Below are 17,616 nucleotides of genomic sequence, written 5' to 3'. Positions count from 1 at the left end.
TAGTTCACTAGATAGTTCCTGCCAATCTGACGTGGACAGATTCCAGACAGCAAACCTAGTGAATTTTTAAACATTGACCAGTTACCAAGGCATATCAGCATGTCATAAGCAGAAACGCCAGTGAACCCCATTCTATCTTGCAGAACTCCAGAGGAAAGACAACCTCTATACCCTCATATAAATTGAGAAAGGAACAATTTTTTTCCTGGCCCCTGAGGGTAACCCGGGGGGGACTGTGAAACATAAAACTAATTCAGTATAAATATAGGAGAAATAGGCACAGTCTACAAGTAGCAATATGATGTTCTTTCAGCATTCCTTGGACTAATCAATAAATTGGATGTCTGAGGACTTTACCTGGAAGCTGACATTTTATGTACTTTTCAAGCTCTGTTTAGTTCTTTTTCTCTCACTACTCTCAACTACTGTACTAATTAGAAGCCTTCTTAGAATTTCCACTGTAAATGTACTCATGTCCAATACATACCCAAATTAGGATTCACAAACTTAAGTGATACTGGTGCAACAGGTGAAATACAATCACATAACCAAACAAATAATACATAGCAAATCATCCACCCTTGAAACAGACTGTATGTACTACTCTGAGAATAGCAGATCTAAATCCAGAAACTTGTCTGCTAGTTTATAGAACTTCTCCCACAATCCTCCCTCATCACAAACTCAGTATCATTAATTCCTTATGCAACTCCTTTCAGGATCCATTGAGTTTCAGACTTCATTAACAGGTGGCATCACTTTTTAATTAAAATTCTGCCTCTGAAGAGATTCAGGATCCACACCTTCACAAGAAAACTTTACTGAAATGTATCATTGTGCCCTGCACATTTTCCAGTTTCCAAGCTTCAGATGGGTCCCAGATACCACTGAGACCTCAATACATATTCTAGGTTAGAGAAGACAAAAAAAAAAAGGGGGGGGGAGGGAGGAGGACAGGACATGGACGACACACTAAAGTAGCCATAAGCTACATATAAAAGAATTTGTCCATAGCAAAGGAAATATTTTGACAACATTCTGTAGATGTAAATAGCTGTTCATCTCTAGCATTCATACATTTAGCGATATACAGGAGCCAATAACAGTTTTCTACCTTCTTGTATTAGTTTTATTCATGCTTTGATCTGTCAGGCAAATTGGCGTTTTTACTCGACCAGAAGTTCAATCAGACTATGCTGTTGCCAAGTTTCAAAGGAAACAGACCTGTTTGTCCCGATTCCCCTTGCTGTGGGCAGCTTGTACTGGATCCCCCTGCAATTTTCACCCTTCTTAGCAGGGAGCAACAGGGTCTTTCTGAGGAAGACCCACGCTGTCCTGTTTGCCTGACACTAGTCACAGGAGAGTGCTGATGGGCTGCTGCGAGGTAGAGGGGCAGGTGGGACCAGGCCAGATTTTCTTTCAATTGTACTAATTCGATCATCCCAAATCCAGTCCCAAAAATGCATTCACAAGTGATGTGGGCAGCTGGTGCGGATGGGCTTGGGATCAAATTAAGGATCGCTCAAAGTACAGTGCAGCCACCACCCCAGTGTTTTAATGTGGCAACATTATGTGGTATATTTATCCAAAAAGTTGGGGCACCACACGTGAAAATACATTAGAAATGCATATAGGCAGAAGCCTTTGTTTATATGGAAGGCAAAACATTTTAACACTCATTTCAAACACAAGGGGTATAAAATGAAACACAAAAGTAGCATGCACTCATGACTATCTAGTTTATAGCAGCAGCAGGTGTTACTTCCCACTTCAGTAGTCGTAGTCTTCATTTGCCAAACACTGATTTGTCAAAATACAAAGAATACAGAAACTATGCAAAGCAACAATGTCAGAGACAATAAGCCCCAAATACAATTACTTTTCTTCCATAATTTCTTATACTTGCTTTCAAGTATCATAGTCCTGTTGTGTATTTATTACAGATGTAAAACAACTGCATGTTTTCTTTTTTATGAAAAAATGAGAGCAGAAAAAGAAATCACTTAGATACCCTATACTTCTAAAACCGCAGCAAGTACTTTGACAATATCTTTTAAACAAATAAATGAGATTTTCCTTACCTCTCTAAGATGCATGTTTTCCTTCTCCTTCTGATCTAAAATAACTTCTAAGTGATTAACCTGAGATTCAGCCTCTGCCATCCTTCGAGTTCTCTCATTGTCATCTTCCATTCCTTTAGATGGCAAACCTTTACTTTGCAACATTTCCAGAAGCTTTTTTATTGATTCATCTCTGGCATTTAGTGTTTGCTTTTGTGTTTCAATCCTAAGCTCCATTTCTTCTAGCGTTTTTCTCAACAGGAAGAGCTCTTTAGCTTGTCTATCATGTTCTGCTTGAAGTCTTCGAAAATTCTCCTCTGTGAGCTCAATGGTAAAATGCTCAGCCCCTCGGTTTCCACTTTCTTGCTGGAGAAGATGGTTAAGGTCTCTCTGGGTTCTAAGCTCATCCTGAAGTGCCTGGATTGTCATTTGCAGATGCTGCAATAAAGAAAAGAAAGAAAAAAAAAATCAATTTAGAATCTGAATGTAGGATTAGTCTGATTAACCTTTTGTTGTACGCTGTTACAAAGATTCATTAGAATCCGTGATGAAAGTATAAATGACCTTATAAAATAGCAAATGCATGTGACAATATTTGTAATGATATCTTTCAAGTGCTTCTAGGAAAAAAAAAAAAGACAACACACACACACACACACGTGTCAGCTACAGATAAAATAAATAGGAAAGAAAGGCAAACCAACAAACCCAAACACTAGGCAGCAAGATGTCCATTAGTACAGTCAATATGTACCTATAAAGCTGAAAGACTCAGTATTTGACGTTTTCTAAATTACTTCATAGACTACAGGTAATTCTGCCCTTCATAGTGCTCAACAGCACTGCTGTTTATAAAGTCAGTCAAAGCACTCACTATAATTGAAGGGGCTTTGGGGAGGGGCTGAGTTGGGGCTGGTTGGTTTTGTTTCTTTTGGCAACTAAAGCTATGAACATGTTTAGTAAACAGGATTACTGTATCTCTAACAAGCAAACAAAAAAATACAATAAGCAATACTGAATTTTGAAAAATAAATTGACTGCAAATAGTGGACAAACCTTTGTTCTCCTGGCATCCAAAAACTGAACAGCATGGTAAATGAAAAAATGAAGCAAAATCAACATAAATAAAGGTCAGATGCAAGCAAAGGAGATTCAACAGAAAGAACTGAATTCAACAAAAAGTGCCTTCAACAAAAAAAAAAATTATTGAGTTATACAGAAAGGCACCAACAACTTACACAGTACTCAAATATATAAATCTAATATACAGACAGACTTTACTCGATTAATGTGACAAACATATTAGAAATAATCGATCCCACAGTGAACACTCCTATTTTAGCTGACTGTTCTTTTACACTTTAAGGTTTTTCAAAACACAGTAACTTGTCCTAAAATATTTGTACTACCTCTGAGTACAGGGCTCTTTCCCTGTTCAGGAAATAAACCTTGCACTCCTTATTCAACACAAATCAAAATCAAAAAGAATTTTGCCCATGTTAAGGTTGGAACATAAACTATAGTAATTTAGGATAATTATCTATGATGTTCATTTCAGATTATATTTTTATCTGACAATTTGTTTTTCTTCTTATTTTTTCCCTCTATTCACCGCCTACACAGCATACTGAATTTATAGAAATATGAATTCCTGAACAGTCACACGGTCTGTACCAGAAGACACTGCATTGCAGGAATTAGTGGACTTAAATGCATGGCACCAGACTTTTTTGCATTAATGGATATTCTGCAACTTCATACTCTAAAAACAGAATAAAAATAAAACAAAAAACCCAAACAAACAAAAAACCCAAACAAAACACCAAGCAACCCCCCCCAAACAAACAAAACAATCTCATTTGACACTACCTTCATGTTTAGCACAATTACATCTGAAGCTGCCAGTTTGCAACAATAATTTGAACTAAATGAAAAATGCAAAGCCTTAAGAAAATAACCTTTTGAAATCAGGTCTTTTATCAGTTATTTTAAATGGAAAAAAGTATTGCCAGTGGTAGAATTCTGTACAGTTAGACACTTTGAAACCATTCTATCATTAAATGGCACTTTTTAAATAGATGTCCAGATCTCAATTCGCTTAATATTTGCATCTTATTAGGCACACAGTTAAGAGCATACAAATGTAGGCTACTCATTTGCAGCTCTGCTTTTATTTAATGGTAATTCTTATCTTTTCTTAATCTCATCATATTTTTAATTATTTATATAAACTAAAAGCTCCCAATAAACTTAACTGTTATTTTTATAAAATAAACATTTTATAATGTTTAAATGTAGATTTAAACATTTTAAATCCTCTAGATGTAGCAATTTTCCCACTTTAAATCTACTAATATACTGAGTGTTTATGACCTCAAGACTGACACTTTTAGCACAGAAATTTAGTGCATAAATCCACATCAAATTTTCAAGTAGTACAGAAATTATATTCAATGGTTATCACAAATGAGTGAATTAACGAAGACATTGGAAGGCAATGACAAAGAGGGACAGATGCTGCCAAGTAAACGGAGTCAAAACCATTTCTTTTTAAATGCTTTTTCACTGTGTTAAGTCATAGGGACATAATTTGTGTAGATTATCTTCACCAGCCAATACAGTAGTTTTGCGGTGATTGCAGACTAAGTGACATCTTGCATTAGAGGATACAGCCTTACTGTATGCACTAATCTTTGTAGCTTTGTAACACTGAAAGTTGGAGAATAGATGCTTGAAATTACTGAATTAAAAATAATTCGGTTTCTAATAAAGAGATTGCAAGTTTCCTTATACAAGAAAATATTATTTTTCTTCTTCACTAGCATTAGAGCAGAAATATGGATGAAATCCTGGCTTAAAAGTATTAAAAAGAAAAGGAAAAAGAAAACCAGAAACCACCTTCCCATTACATTACATTCTTCAATATATGACTATTGAGATGGAAAGGCAAGGGAACAGGTAAAAGCAACATTTCACTTTTTTAAAAAAGTAAATTCTCAGAGAAAAAAAAATTATGGACACCTCAAAGAATACACTGGAACATCTCCATTCCCAGCTTTGAGAACATTTTAGCTTAGCTGATGATGTTGCAAGCTACTTCAAAATTACACTCAATAGTTTGTTTCAGCGGCATGACTGGTAATGGATTTTTTAACAAGTATTTATGAACTCCCAACACAACTTTCTATCTTGAAGCTCAAGGAGCAGGTTTTTGTCTGGTCAGGTGGTGGTGGTGTTACTGGTTGGGGGCGGTGCTGAAAGCTTCTGACAGAAAGCCATTAAGCGTGAGACTTACAGCTTCCATTTACAAAAATCCATTTTTATTCAAAGGCTTCAAGGGAAACCATGAAAGTTTTGCAAATGTGACCAAAATTAAAAAGACCACAATCAAATAAAGAAATAAAATTTATATAAAATTTTTCATTCAATCTTGGGATTGAATTTTAAGGGAAACAGCTTCATTTTTTACAACTTCGGACTTGGAATCATATAACTGATGTGACGCGTCTTTACCTGGTTTTCCTGTTACGGAAGGAAGCCTTGGTTAGAGCTTATTGAAAATTTCCAGATGAGTAATTATGGAACAATAGATTTGTACCCATTTAAACTATTCATAAATTTGCATCAAGCTTGGCAAACAGAGCCTCTCAAAAGCTCAAAAGAATTCAATAAATGTTTTCTTCTTTGTTTTTCAAATTAGAAGTTTAGTCTTTTAAACTTTTTCATGCTATTTTTAATTTTAAGTTGTCTCTTTTTTTACATGGAGTTAGAATTTTTCTAAGTGAAATGCTTCCTTTTGATCAAACAAAATTTCATTCAATGTTATACAAAGAAATTTCCCTTTTAATTAATTAATTTTCAAGTTGGTGTCCACATCAGCCATCAGCCAGAGTTTCAGTCTCAGGGCATTTATTTGAAGAATGAAGCTCACCTCTATACATTCTTGAAAGAAGGACTAGCTGAAATAACATGCCTATAAAATTTACTTTGCATAAGCACAGTAAACTAAATCTTCTGCATTCCAAAATTATTTCCCTCCTAAGCAACAGCAATATTCAGCAGCTACCAGTAGTCTAGAAATAGACAAAAGAATTGTTTTCTCCAATCTGAATAATGATTTAAGATATGTCCTCCTAATGTTAAATTAGACAATATTTATTACTTGATGCTAAAAACTATTTACAAGTAAATGTTTTCCCAAAGTCAAGCAGTCTCTGTACACCAAATGCCTATATGTCTATAAGACTTTAGCTAAGCAAAGGGAAACTCATTTCTAAAATATTTAAAATGTTGTAAGACAAAAATAAAAGCAAACAATGTTCACATTGCTAACATACAACCCTTCTCAATGCAAGCCATAAAAGCCAAAACTGTTGGATCAACACACAAAAAATTAGAAATCAGAACTCAACCAGCAATTCTGGTTAAGATAGACCAGACAACTTCCTTTTCTGCCCCACAGCAACCTATGTACCCGGTTCTTAGGTTCTGCCCATAACCGCGTTTGTCACTGAGCACAACAGTAGTTGTGGCTGCTTCTCAGTAATTGTGTTAAAACTAACAGCCTCAACTGTGGCAGACTACTGCTACTTTGACATAAGAGAATCCATTTTTGTACACCTTCAAGACTTAGAACTCTCTTTGAACATGATGGACCAAATTTAGACTTGTGCTGGCACAGATTTTTGTATCTGCAGCTAGCTAAGAGAAGGAAAGAACAAATGTTGTGAGGGTGGAAAGAAACTGTATAATTAATTGCAGTGGGGGAGGAATGTAGGAGTGCTGTGAATATCTGTCACACTGCTATCATTACACAGACATAGAACTTTATGGGATTTAAAAAAAACATGCAAGATCTATCATATTTTTCTTAATTTCTCTTAAAAACAGACCAGTTGACCAGAAATATTTCCATGCCAATTTCTCAGTAATAGATAAAACAGTTCTCTCAGAAATTTTTCATTCCTTCTCTATAGCCTGACTCCAAGAAGCAATCCATGGAACTGCACAGGAGGTCCCATTAATCTTTCTCTGAATTAAGCATAGTGCAGGTTTTCAAAATTTGCTCCCACAAATTGAAACAAAACTATGAAAGGAAGATGAATTAATGGCCCTTCCTGGATTCCAATTCACCTTCTACACACGGAAGTTCCTCTAATCTGTGCCAACTGGCTATTCCCAAAGGAATTGCCTGCAGAGAACTGTCCTGCCACAGCAGGCCTTGGGCCAGAGCACATAAGGACCTTCAGAGCATCCCAAAGCCTTAGCTATATGGTGAACAGTGGAGGAAAAGGAAATCACAGGGAGACTCAACGATTTAAAATTGTTAGTCCACCTACAGAAGTACACAGCTTCTTGTACTTTGCACCATCACCCTGGCTCCAAAAGCAAATAACATGTTGAAGAATCCAGTCTACTGTCATGTAAAATATTGCCTGCTACTAACGTGGAAGAAAGTGACAAATCTTGTTTAAGGTCAAGAAAGAAAGAAATTATAGCTGGGGCTGTCTTGACTGGGAAAGCCAACCTGAAGGATTTGGTGACAGAAAGTGGTCTTATGCTATCAACAAGTGATAGATTTTGAAATACACATCCATCCATATGCAATTTGCTAGTAGTTTTCTGTAAGGTAGTGACAATCTAACAAGCTAATTCCTCAGAGAGGAATCACTCAAATTTGGGCACCAGAGCTGCTGAAGGATTCTGAATATGTTCTTTGATAGTTTGTTCTAAGTAATTCAGTACAGCACTATGACTAAAGGAGGCAATGGCAAGATCATCCAGTAGATTGTAAACGACTATTTCTGTAGTCACCCAAGATGATTTGTTATTTTGGTGCTCTATCCAAAATGAGCTATAGCTACTTTATTGGACTTGAGCGGTTTTTCCCCACCGAATGCCTCAATCCTTCCTCTCACCCCCACTGCCTTTTTATTGACTTCCAGCTCCTATCTCTCACGGCTCTATTTTTAGTTCCTGATTCTCCTGTTTCTTTCCCACTCCAAACACAAGGACAAAATGTATTAGCTTTGTCTTCTGGGACTCTCTTACCTGGCTTTACAACAATTGAGAAGTAATGACTACTGTGATAACTGTGTCTGTCCTATCAATGCCAGAACTTCCATGTAACATGATGGTCAATCAATCTGACAAAGTGAAAACCAGCTGACAGCAAAACCCTGCAAGTTTCAAAGGAATAAATGGAGTCCAGGAAAGAGACATCCATACGCTGCAGGGTGGGATGTGAGGTGAGGCTGAACTGCCTTACCTTACACCAGGCAGCTGGCAGTACGGGAATACATAGGAGCGCATCAGGATGGCTTCAAGACTTCCAGAAGAGCTGGAAATCAAACCAAACTGGAGATTTCAATATACTCTTTCTTTTTTCTCTTTTTCCTTTTATTAATGCACATAAACATGACAAAGGATTTTGTCAGTCATTTATGATCTGTTACAGCCTTTGAAAAGGCATGGTCTAACACAGTATTTTTCTGAATTTATTCTTCAAACTACAGATGATTGTTTTAAGCAGTCTCTGCAGCTAACTTCTTGCTGGTGTGGGATATCTTAATAAGCAGCCTTGCATGATCACATTATCTCTATGGTGCATACAATGAAAGGAACAAAACGTACTAACTAAAATGCCCTGTGTCTTGGGACATAAATACAGACTTTCCAGAGCTGGATCAGTTGATATAGTCTAGTCTCTTGACAGTGGCAAATATATGATGATGACGACTGTGGAAAAAAAATTCTACTGTGTAACTGTATACAGTAGAAAGCTACAACTATAACTGAATACATCTGAACAAGTATAACAGCAAATTATACTATCAACTATACCCTCATTTTCTAAAATCAAGCTTCATTATTCATTCTATAATCTGCCACTGCTCCATTTTCATTCTTCACTGTATGAAGCTCTGTCATTGAAAGGTGACAAACTACTTAAAGCTTTCTTATGAACTGCATCTAAACCAATTTATATGTTAACTTTAGCTATACTGCTGAAACAAGTATGAGCATTAGACTTGCAAATATTTATAACTAAACATTGTTAAGGACAAACATGCAAATCTTTATTTTCTTCTCCAAGAGAAAACCAAAAAGGGAATTGGAGATATTTTCTTCATCAGTATAAATTAAGAAATGGATTCTCCCATGCATTTGCTCGTCTGTCTAATGTAATCTAAAATTCTGGCATCCAAACAAAACTGAAGATCAGTTGACAAGAATTTTGCTTGAATAAGACAGGACTGACAGAAAGAGATGAAAGGAGAAGACAGATGTGATTTGTGAGGAATCACAGGAGATTCAGACCACACACACGATGCATTTTCAGCATTAAAAATTCTGAAGGTGCAACAGATGCGAGACAACAACTGCATAACACCGTTTGCTGGTAGAACCATGGATTTGAAAAGAGAGAATTCTCGTTTATTGTCTTTCCTTAATTTCTCTTTCCTATGTTTTTAAATTTGGTGCCTTGTCAAATTCTATAAAGCTTGCCCTTAATACCATGCTTTGCAAGTTAAATAATGTCATGTACATTTAAATCTGCATTTCTTAATACAGACATTATATTTAATCTGAACTATCAGACTTCATTACTATTCAGTCAGCTTCTCTGGGTCATCTCACACAAATATTTTGGTGAAAAACAAATAAGATTGGAAAGACAAAGTATTGCCTAAAAACTTGAGGTCACTGTACAAAAATGCATCTCCATTTATAACTGAGGAGTAACTGTAGGCTAAAACGTTTTAGTATTGCACGTTTCATAGTAGTTTTGCACCTAATTCTTAAGGCACAATCTGTAAATATATTTCTTTCTGAATCCTCTGCTTTGCTGTGGGCTGAGAGATGTCATTTTTCATTTATTTCCTTTGATTTGCCGTTTGCCCTAAGTGGGTCTGCTATCACAGATATGGTTTGTCATTCTGTCAAATAATATTTCTTCATAATAGATATTTACGGAACCACAAATCCATCTCTAAAGCACTGAAGTGCATTTGTTAGTTTGGAGTATTTTGGGGTAGAAAAAAGCCTAACTATATGTCTGAAATAGCTCTCCCTATAATCCCTTCATTCTTTCTTCCACTACATTTCTCCAGCATAGCCAATGCTTTCTGTGGTGTGTGATCTCATTTCAGGTCTTTCAAATTCACCTTGCCTCTAAAATGCAATACTTCCTTTTTTTTTTCTGAAGAAAGCTAGCTAAATACTATTCGTTGAATTATTTATTCAATGGAGGATTTCTGATATTTATCAACCAGCTTTAATCGAAGTCAGAACACAGTCTTATCACTTATCACAGTACACTTTGCCTCAGTCCACACTTACCAATAGGAATTCAGTTATGGTGTACCTTGTATAAAGCAGTATCTCAAAAGCAAAAGTTCAGTACAACCTTCTTCAATCAATCAATTCCTTTAACCTAGAGAATTTGAATTAATCTATGTTTTCTCCCATTGATAAAAATCACTTTAATGCTCACGGGCCAAATCTTGTAGCCTGTAATCATAAGAACCAGAAGGCCAAGAGGAAGGTACTTTTAGAAATGTAAGAAGTCATACAAAGCCTTGAGAGGAGTAATCTGCAAAGATATACGTTCACAAAAATGCCCACATCAAGTTCTTTAGTTACTAAAAAAAAAACTTTATTAAAACATGTACGTCATTAGTATGATAGCAAAATGCAAGGTTCAGTATTTAGGTGATCATTACTGGTACTATTACAACTTTTAAACAGTCCAATTATGCTGTTATGGCAAGACTGTGGCCTCCTTTTTCCTCCCTCTTCCCTTTGGAAAAATGCTGCTGCAATGTTTTTAGGGCTGAGCAATGCCAGAATCACTAAATAGTACTTTAGTTGACTGAAAATCACCTGTAACACAGATTTTGACCAATCTGAACACATCTGGAAGAATCTGTTTCAAGATTACTTATGACAACTTACCAGGAGAAAAAAGCAAAATACATTTTAACAAGGCCTGGAAATCAATGTTAGCTTAAGAAAAGCAGGTGGGTTTTTTTCCCAAAAAATTCTGTCTGTAACATTAGCTACCCAGGTAAGAACAATGCAAGTTTTAGAAGTCCTGGACACTCAAAGATAAATCTTAGGCATTCATATTTAAAAACTATTCTCATCAGATAAAGTAACTATATACAGTGAGAAAACCTCCCTCCATGCTCTAATGCACTGCAGTTTCCCTGATACTCTTTTCTTGCCAGGATAAATAATTTCTGCTCTTTTGGGGGACTGAAGCACTGGGGGAAGGAAGCTTTTAGACCATTTGGGACCATAAACCTTTACCCTCCACGCACAAGATTTCTCACATGGCCTAGGCTCTACATAACCAATCCTTTCAATTTGTGTTCTGACTGCCCATGGTTTACCAAAGATGAGCAGAATCTCAGTCCTACAGCTAATCCCAGGAGTAACTGCAGTCAGAGAACAGAATCCCCAGAGCTTCACATCATCACAGCAGAAGTCTAGGAAAGAGCAAAAGCACTCAAGTCCTTTTCCAAAAAATTCCACCCCCAAACCCCACTGTTAATGAAGAGATACAAGATGAAAACAAAAAGCAAAACAACGCATCATTCCTAGCTCTCTTCTGCTCGTAAACCAGCAGATTTCCAGTTATCTCCTCAACCTTTTATCTAAAGGGAACAGGAAAGGTGCAATCCTGCCAATGCACTGTCTGGTACTTCTGGATGCCCTTGGTTTGGGGAGTGCCTTCTCTGCCATTAAAACTTTCCTATCAAAAAAGATTAAACTCAACATCATAAATATACCTCTGAAGTAACAATTGCTTGCTTTCAGAAGGTAACAATTTGCAGTAAGTTATCAAGTATTTTCAGTATGTTCTATTTGGAGAAGATACTTGCCCTTAAACACACAAAGGTCTTAAAACTTCATGGGAAAAAAAAACTTTCTTAAAATTCAATGAGCAAAGTTTTGTTCATTAACAAAATGTTGAACTATGTATTTAGAACTGATTGAAATTGTTTCCATTTTATTTTAACCAAAAAATGGAGGAAATTCAGAAAAAAAAAATTTCCTCCCTGATTTCTAACAGGTTCAAGTTTCCATGAACAAAGATTCTATTTTCCAGCATAGTGATGTTTAATGCCAAGCTCTTTATAAAATAGCATTATCTTCCTCTTTTGTTATGGTTATAATTAGTGGGTTATTATTTATTTAATGCCCAGAACATCAAAAGTGCCATACCCTGAGTAAGTTTGTAAATCACATGAAATTTAGCCAACACACTAAATTTTAACACACCTCTTATTATGAAAAGTGCATATGGGTTCATTAATTATTATAAGCGGTCAGCACCTCTGCTTTACATCTTGTTTAAGAGTCAAAAGAAACCTTTTTTTTTTTTTCTACCAGCAAGATCAAACAAGTGTGGCCTTAATGCTTTTAATTACGTCTGGTCTATTTCATGTGTCTCATTCAAAGGCACTACTAAAATTATTCTTTTATCCTTTAAGGTAAGGTATTTCTAGTGTCTCTATTCTAACATTTTCACCCAGGAAAACAAGCAGTATAGTTTTGTGGTATTTTACCATTTCGCAGTGTTAGGCATTAATCAGCTCTCATCTGCATGCCTTTGAAATAAGCCCAGTGCATACAGCCTCTCTCAGAAAGGCCTTGACCTGTTGCTTAAGTAGAAAGTTTCTTTTAGGTCAATCACTTGTTTCTGAGCCATGCAAATATAATACTAAATATTTTAGATTGCCAACAATGACAACTGCTTCCACTAAATAATTCCCTAAAGGAAAATGTTGAGTAACTTCCAACAAATTATTTGAGAAAAATTATACAAGTCTTAGAAAATAACTTTTTTGCAATATATAAACCGTACATTAAAGATGCAAAAAGACAACACTACATTACTATTCCACCTCAAAAATGTCAAAGGAAGATATTTAGAACATGAATGACACTCCAGAATATTGCTGAATTAAGATCATGTATAATTGAGCACGTTACCGGGAAATAACAGACCCCGCTCTATGATAGAATTCCTATTTGAGGCTTCTGAAATGCTAACAACCAAATAACTGAAACCAAGTGAGCAAACATTCACTGAATTTTTAAGGATATTGGTATTCAAATATATATGGCTATCTTTTTTATAAGCAAAAAAATATATATTTACATAGAATGATCTAACATCTTTCATGGTTGTCATTAAAAATTTTAATTCTTCAGAGCCTTAAACTCAAGGTTTATTTCCTTCCTTTAAGTAGCACTCTTCTAGTTCTTCAGTGATCCCTGATGCTAGGGCTCCAGTTCTCAACAGTACTAGGTCCTGAACATGCTGGGATTTTGAATACCTCTGCAACAGCTCGGAACAGGGGATGTTCTGAACCACTTCAGCTGTACTGTTGCCGTGAAAAGCCGAAATCAGGACTCAATAGTCGGGATGACTATTAAGCAGGTATTCTTTATTGCAGCGCTGGGCAGCACTGGGGATCGCTCCGCCACAAGTACCCCGCCAGGTTAGCACAACACATCAGTTCATATACAGAAAAATCATACATATTCATCAGATTTCTTGAAAAGGGCAGTTTTATGGTGATGAGTTCCCGGAATTCATTTACATAGTCCAAGCATGTGCAGTAAAATTAGGGTTAGGGTCTTTTCGCCCTCCCAGTGGTCTTCCATACTCTTCCTCACATTGTCCGCTAGTTGAACTTTGGGCTTCCTTTGTCCATATATAGTCATCGAGTTAGCTCATCAGTCCTTCGGCCTCGGAATGTTACAAGGGGGTTGATTTAAACTAGTTCTTTGGTGCTTCTCTTCGGCACAAACGTCCTGAGTTCCTGTTATGAGTGATTTAATTAGGAAGCCTAAGGAGCTTGCTCAAGGCCTGTTTAGTCCTATCAGGTAAGAAGTTACAGGAAAGGTCCTACCATCAACTCTGCTCAGCAAGGTAACTAACACTATCTTTGCCGGGGAAGAAAACAAAAGAGAACAAGGATGCAAGTGAAACAAAAAAAAATATGCAAGTCTATGTATCACAGTAAGGTCTTAGTCAGGGATTGTCAGGGATTTAACCCTTTCATTACCCTCCAATAAAGGGCAGGAAGACCATCAGCCTTCACCTATGGATGACAGTGCTACTGCAAAAACAACACTTCTGACTGACCAGCGTTTAAGAAAAGCCGTAAAACTCAGTACTTCACAGAGTTTCCATGAGCATTTCCCATACTAAATATTGTACACACTGAAATTATAGTAATTCGTACTGCCAATATAGGATAGCTGCCATGAAATGCTATTAACCGCACTATATCAGTTTTCTACTTCTTACTCAGAAAAGATGAGCAATAAAGAGATGGACTCCTCCAGGCATCGGAAATTATACTGTGTAAGAAGGGGATATGAAGAGATTCTTCCCTGATGTCAGTCTTGTCAAACCAATGAGCAAAGCAGCAGAGGTACAAATTGAACTTTCAATAAGAAAGGCTACTGACCATTCCCTAATCTTCAAACCTGCCAACATGTAACTAAAGTGTCTGAAAAAGGATTAAAATATTATTTGTCGCAGTCTCACCATAACTACAAGTTTCAAATTATTTTTATTCCACAAAATCAGTTACAAATTTATGTTACCAATACAGAAACTGATTAATCACATGTTGGGAGAGGACAGGGGTGTGGTTTGGTTTTGTGGGGTTGTTTTGGGGTTGTTGGGTTTTTTTTAAAGAAAAAACGCAGAGCTCCTCTCACAGTGAAATCGCATACTGTGTCCTCAGTGGACCAGCAGCAGACTGAACACTGCCCTGTCAGATTCCAGCATAGATTACTGATCGATGGGAGTGCAATTTTTCTTTTTCAGAAAAGCTCTAGGGACTCCATAATTGTTTTTTTAAACAGTTGTAGAATGCCGTAAGATCAACATTCTTCAATGCCGTTTTAGGGCTGGAGAAGAAATTAAGTTTACCAATGATCACAGTGGGCCCAGAAATGAAAGCCAAAACCACATACTGTGAATATTTATTTTAAAAGCAAGATTGTATGTGAATTAAGATTTGCATTCGTCATAGGGAGCTGAGCTCTATTCCTGCTCCTGTGCTCAGGTACAACTGAAATGCACCTGTTTGAAAATGTAGGAAATTATATTTGCCCTCTTCCTGGTATATCCATGAGATTATATTTGGTAAAACCAGTTCACTATGAACCGTTGTGCAAACTTCAGTTAATGAAGTTAAGAATTCATTGGTTCTGATTGCCAGCTTTAAAAAAGCCTGAGAAACCAAAAAAATAGTTGCCAAGTAACTTCCCCTCTGTTTCTGGAGAGTAGAATATGTTGTCCAGCTTCCTGATTCAATCAAAATAATAGCACAGCAAAAATCTTGGATGCTGAAAAGGCCCATTACTTTCTTATTTCTCAAAAACTGAGGTCTAGCTACATTAAAGGAATTCTTTTTCAGGCACTGTGTCAAGAAATTACTTACAAAAGGAGAGCATTGAGAGTAAACAAGGTCACATTTCAAACACTGAAAAACCTGTGGTATTTGATCTTCAGTCCTTCCCTTTATCTGCTTGATCTTTTGCTATAAAGTTTAGGGGCTTCTGGCAGAAAGCTCACTATTGGCTTGAAAAAAAATAAAAACAATCCTTTTCCTAGATAAAAATCATGTGAACTGGGCTCCTTTTTCCTATTTTGCAGTCTGCCTGCAAAGAAACAAACATCCCACTTCTTTCATTTAAAAAAATAAAATCAAATCTGAGGACAGGAATTTCTGTGGACATAGTACAGGTTCTGCTGAAGCTATCAAAGAAAAACGCACATGAAGGAAAACTAGATAGGTGTCCAAATAGTGTTTCCAATAATAAGGTCATAACAGACTGAAATAGAGATGGTTGCCATTGTCAGTAGGTAGTAATGGACAAAACACTGAATGATGTGAATTACGTTAGAAATATTAAAAAAATTATTGCCATAATAATTGCATGTGTTCGTTTCTCAGGTGACCTTAATATGACACATACTGTAAAAGTTAACATTTTGCACATCGTATCTAAGAAACAATATGGAAGAACGGAACAGCCCAATACAGCTGTCAATTTCTCAAAAAGAGATTCCAGTGATTATTTCACCCTGTATTGAAAAACACAGAACAGGAAAGATAGAAGCCTAGACAAAACCTCAGCACTGCACTGCAAACACGTGTTTCGTGTACATGGGAAATGGGTGCTTGCAGTTTCTGTACAGGGAATCTGCACTGACACAGGAGACACCTGCATAGCATCACTGAAAGCTGTGGGAGCGGGGCACCTTAGCATCTTGTATGACCTTCTTATCCTCTCCACCTTTTGATTCTGAAACTTTCTAACTATATGCTTTTAATGCAGCCACTAGAAAAATCATATGAATATAATTCATGTGACAATTTCAAACACAGCTTTTAGTAAGCCAGAAATTAAAAAGTGATAAATCAAGTTCCAATTTCAACCTTTCCCTGCTATATTTTAATCAGGCAAAATACATAAAAGAGCACTCTTCAGCTTCCATTTTTGTTTCTCTACTAGAAATAGTACTGCGAGTTGATTAACCATAATACATAATCATTTCCCATTGAAACAATTTGAAAAGGAGCTTTAGAACTATGTGTTCTGCTACAGTTAAGGAAAAAAAAAAATCAATATAGAGATTTCCGTAGCTCCAATCAAAACAGTGTTCAGTCAGATCCAGCGAAAAATGATGCATCACAAAGCAAGACGACCATCTGGAAAGACATTTCATCCTGAGTTACTGAAGAAGTGCAGATCAGCAGGAAAGAGAAATCGTTAAGGAGACAACATTTTGGGCTCAAAAGGTCTAGGCAGTTTGGAAAAATACGCTTTCATAAGTTGGAAGACTTTGGTTTCACAATAAACTGTTAAATCTATATTTATTCTTGTCTGATTTAATAGGAGCATCTTCTCGTTTATGGCCTAAATGAATCCAGTACCTTCAGTAATAAAAAAAATCTGCAGTTATTAAGTTTTCCCACAAGATGGCACTAAATCCATAGCCTGCAGAAAATTATTAACACACCAAAACACAAAGGGAAAAACTATGGTCACATTTCTAAAATAAACAAACAAACAAACTTTACATAAGAATTAGAAGTTGTAAGTATGGAAAAATAAAATTAACTGCCTAAGCCAGGTCTTTTCTTAAGAGAGAGCAATTTTCCCCTCATAATTCAACAACTGGGGGGGACACGACAGACAGACACAGGCAACACCACACACATATATATACACACACACACACTCTCAATATATACTTATACATACTTAAGACATACTTAAAGATATGTGTCTGTACATATATATAAAGGTAGATAAAATCCAAACATTTGTTCCTCTATGTATAATACCCAAAAGTATCTGTAGAAACTGAAAATCCAACCCTGAGTCTGAAACTGGATTGCCTTGCAAAGGATAACCATTAAAAAGCTAGCACAAGACACAACTGAACTTAAAATCCAGTAGCAAAACGCCATCTAATTTGGAGCCCCCCAAGTGCATAGCCAGAATTACT

At 36.3% G+C, this 17,616-nt stretch overlaps 1 protein-coding gene across 7 annotated transcripts in view; it reads right to left on the bottom strand.

The window, feature by feature from the left end:
* The window catches only part of ERC2 (ELKS/RAB6-interacting/CAST family member 2), a 534,065-nt gene that overhangs the window by 454,169 nt on the left and 62,280 nt on the right, over nt 1-17,616 (bottom strand). For all 7 annotated transcript variants that reach the window (XR_012777475.1, XR_012777476.1, XR_012777477.1 and 4 more), the window contains exon 3: nt 2,082-2,498. Coding sequence is in view for 3 of the 7 variants with exons in the window: in XM_075514174.1 (XP_075370289.1) it covers nt 2,082-2,498 (417 nt within the window). In the remaining 4 variants the exon portion in view is untranslated. The remainder of the gene's footprint in view (nt 1-2,081; nt 2,499-17,616) is intronic.

Source organism: Mycteria americana, chromosome 11 (genome assembly GCF_035582795.1).
Source record: "Mycteria americana isolate JAX WOST 10 ecotype Jacksonville Zoo and Gardens chromosome 11, USCA_MyAme_1.0, whole genome shotgun sequence".
Classification (NCBI taxonomy): domain Eukaryota; kingdom Metazoa; phylum Chordata; class Aves; order Ciconiiformes; family Ciconiidae; genus Mycteria; species Mycteria americana.
Note: the sequence above shows the minus strand (reverse complement) of the source record. Positions and strands in the feature narration are given on the sequence as shown.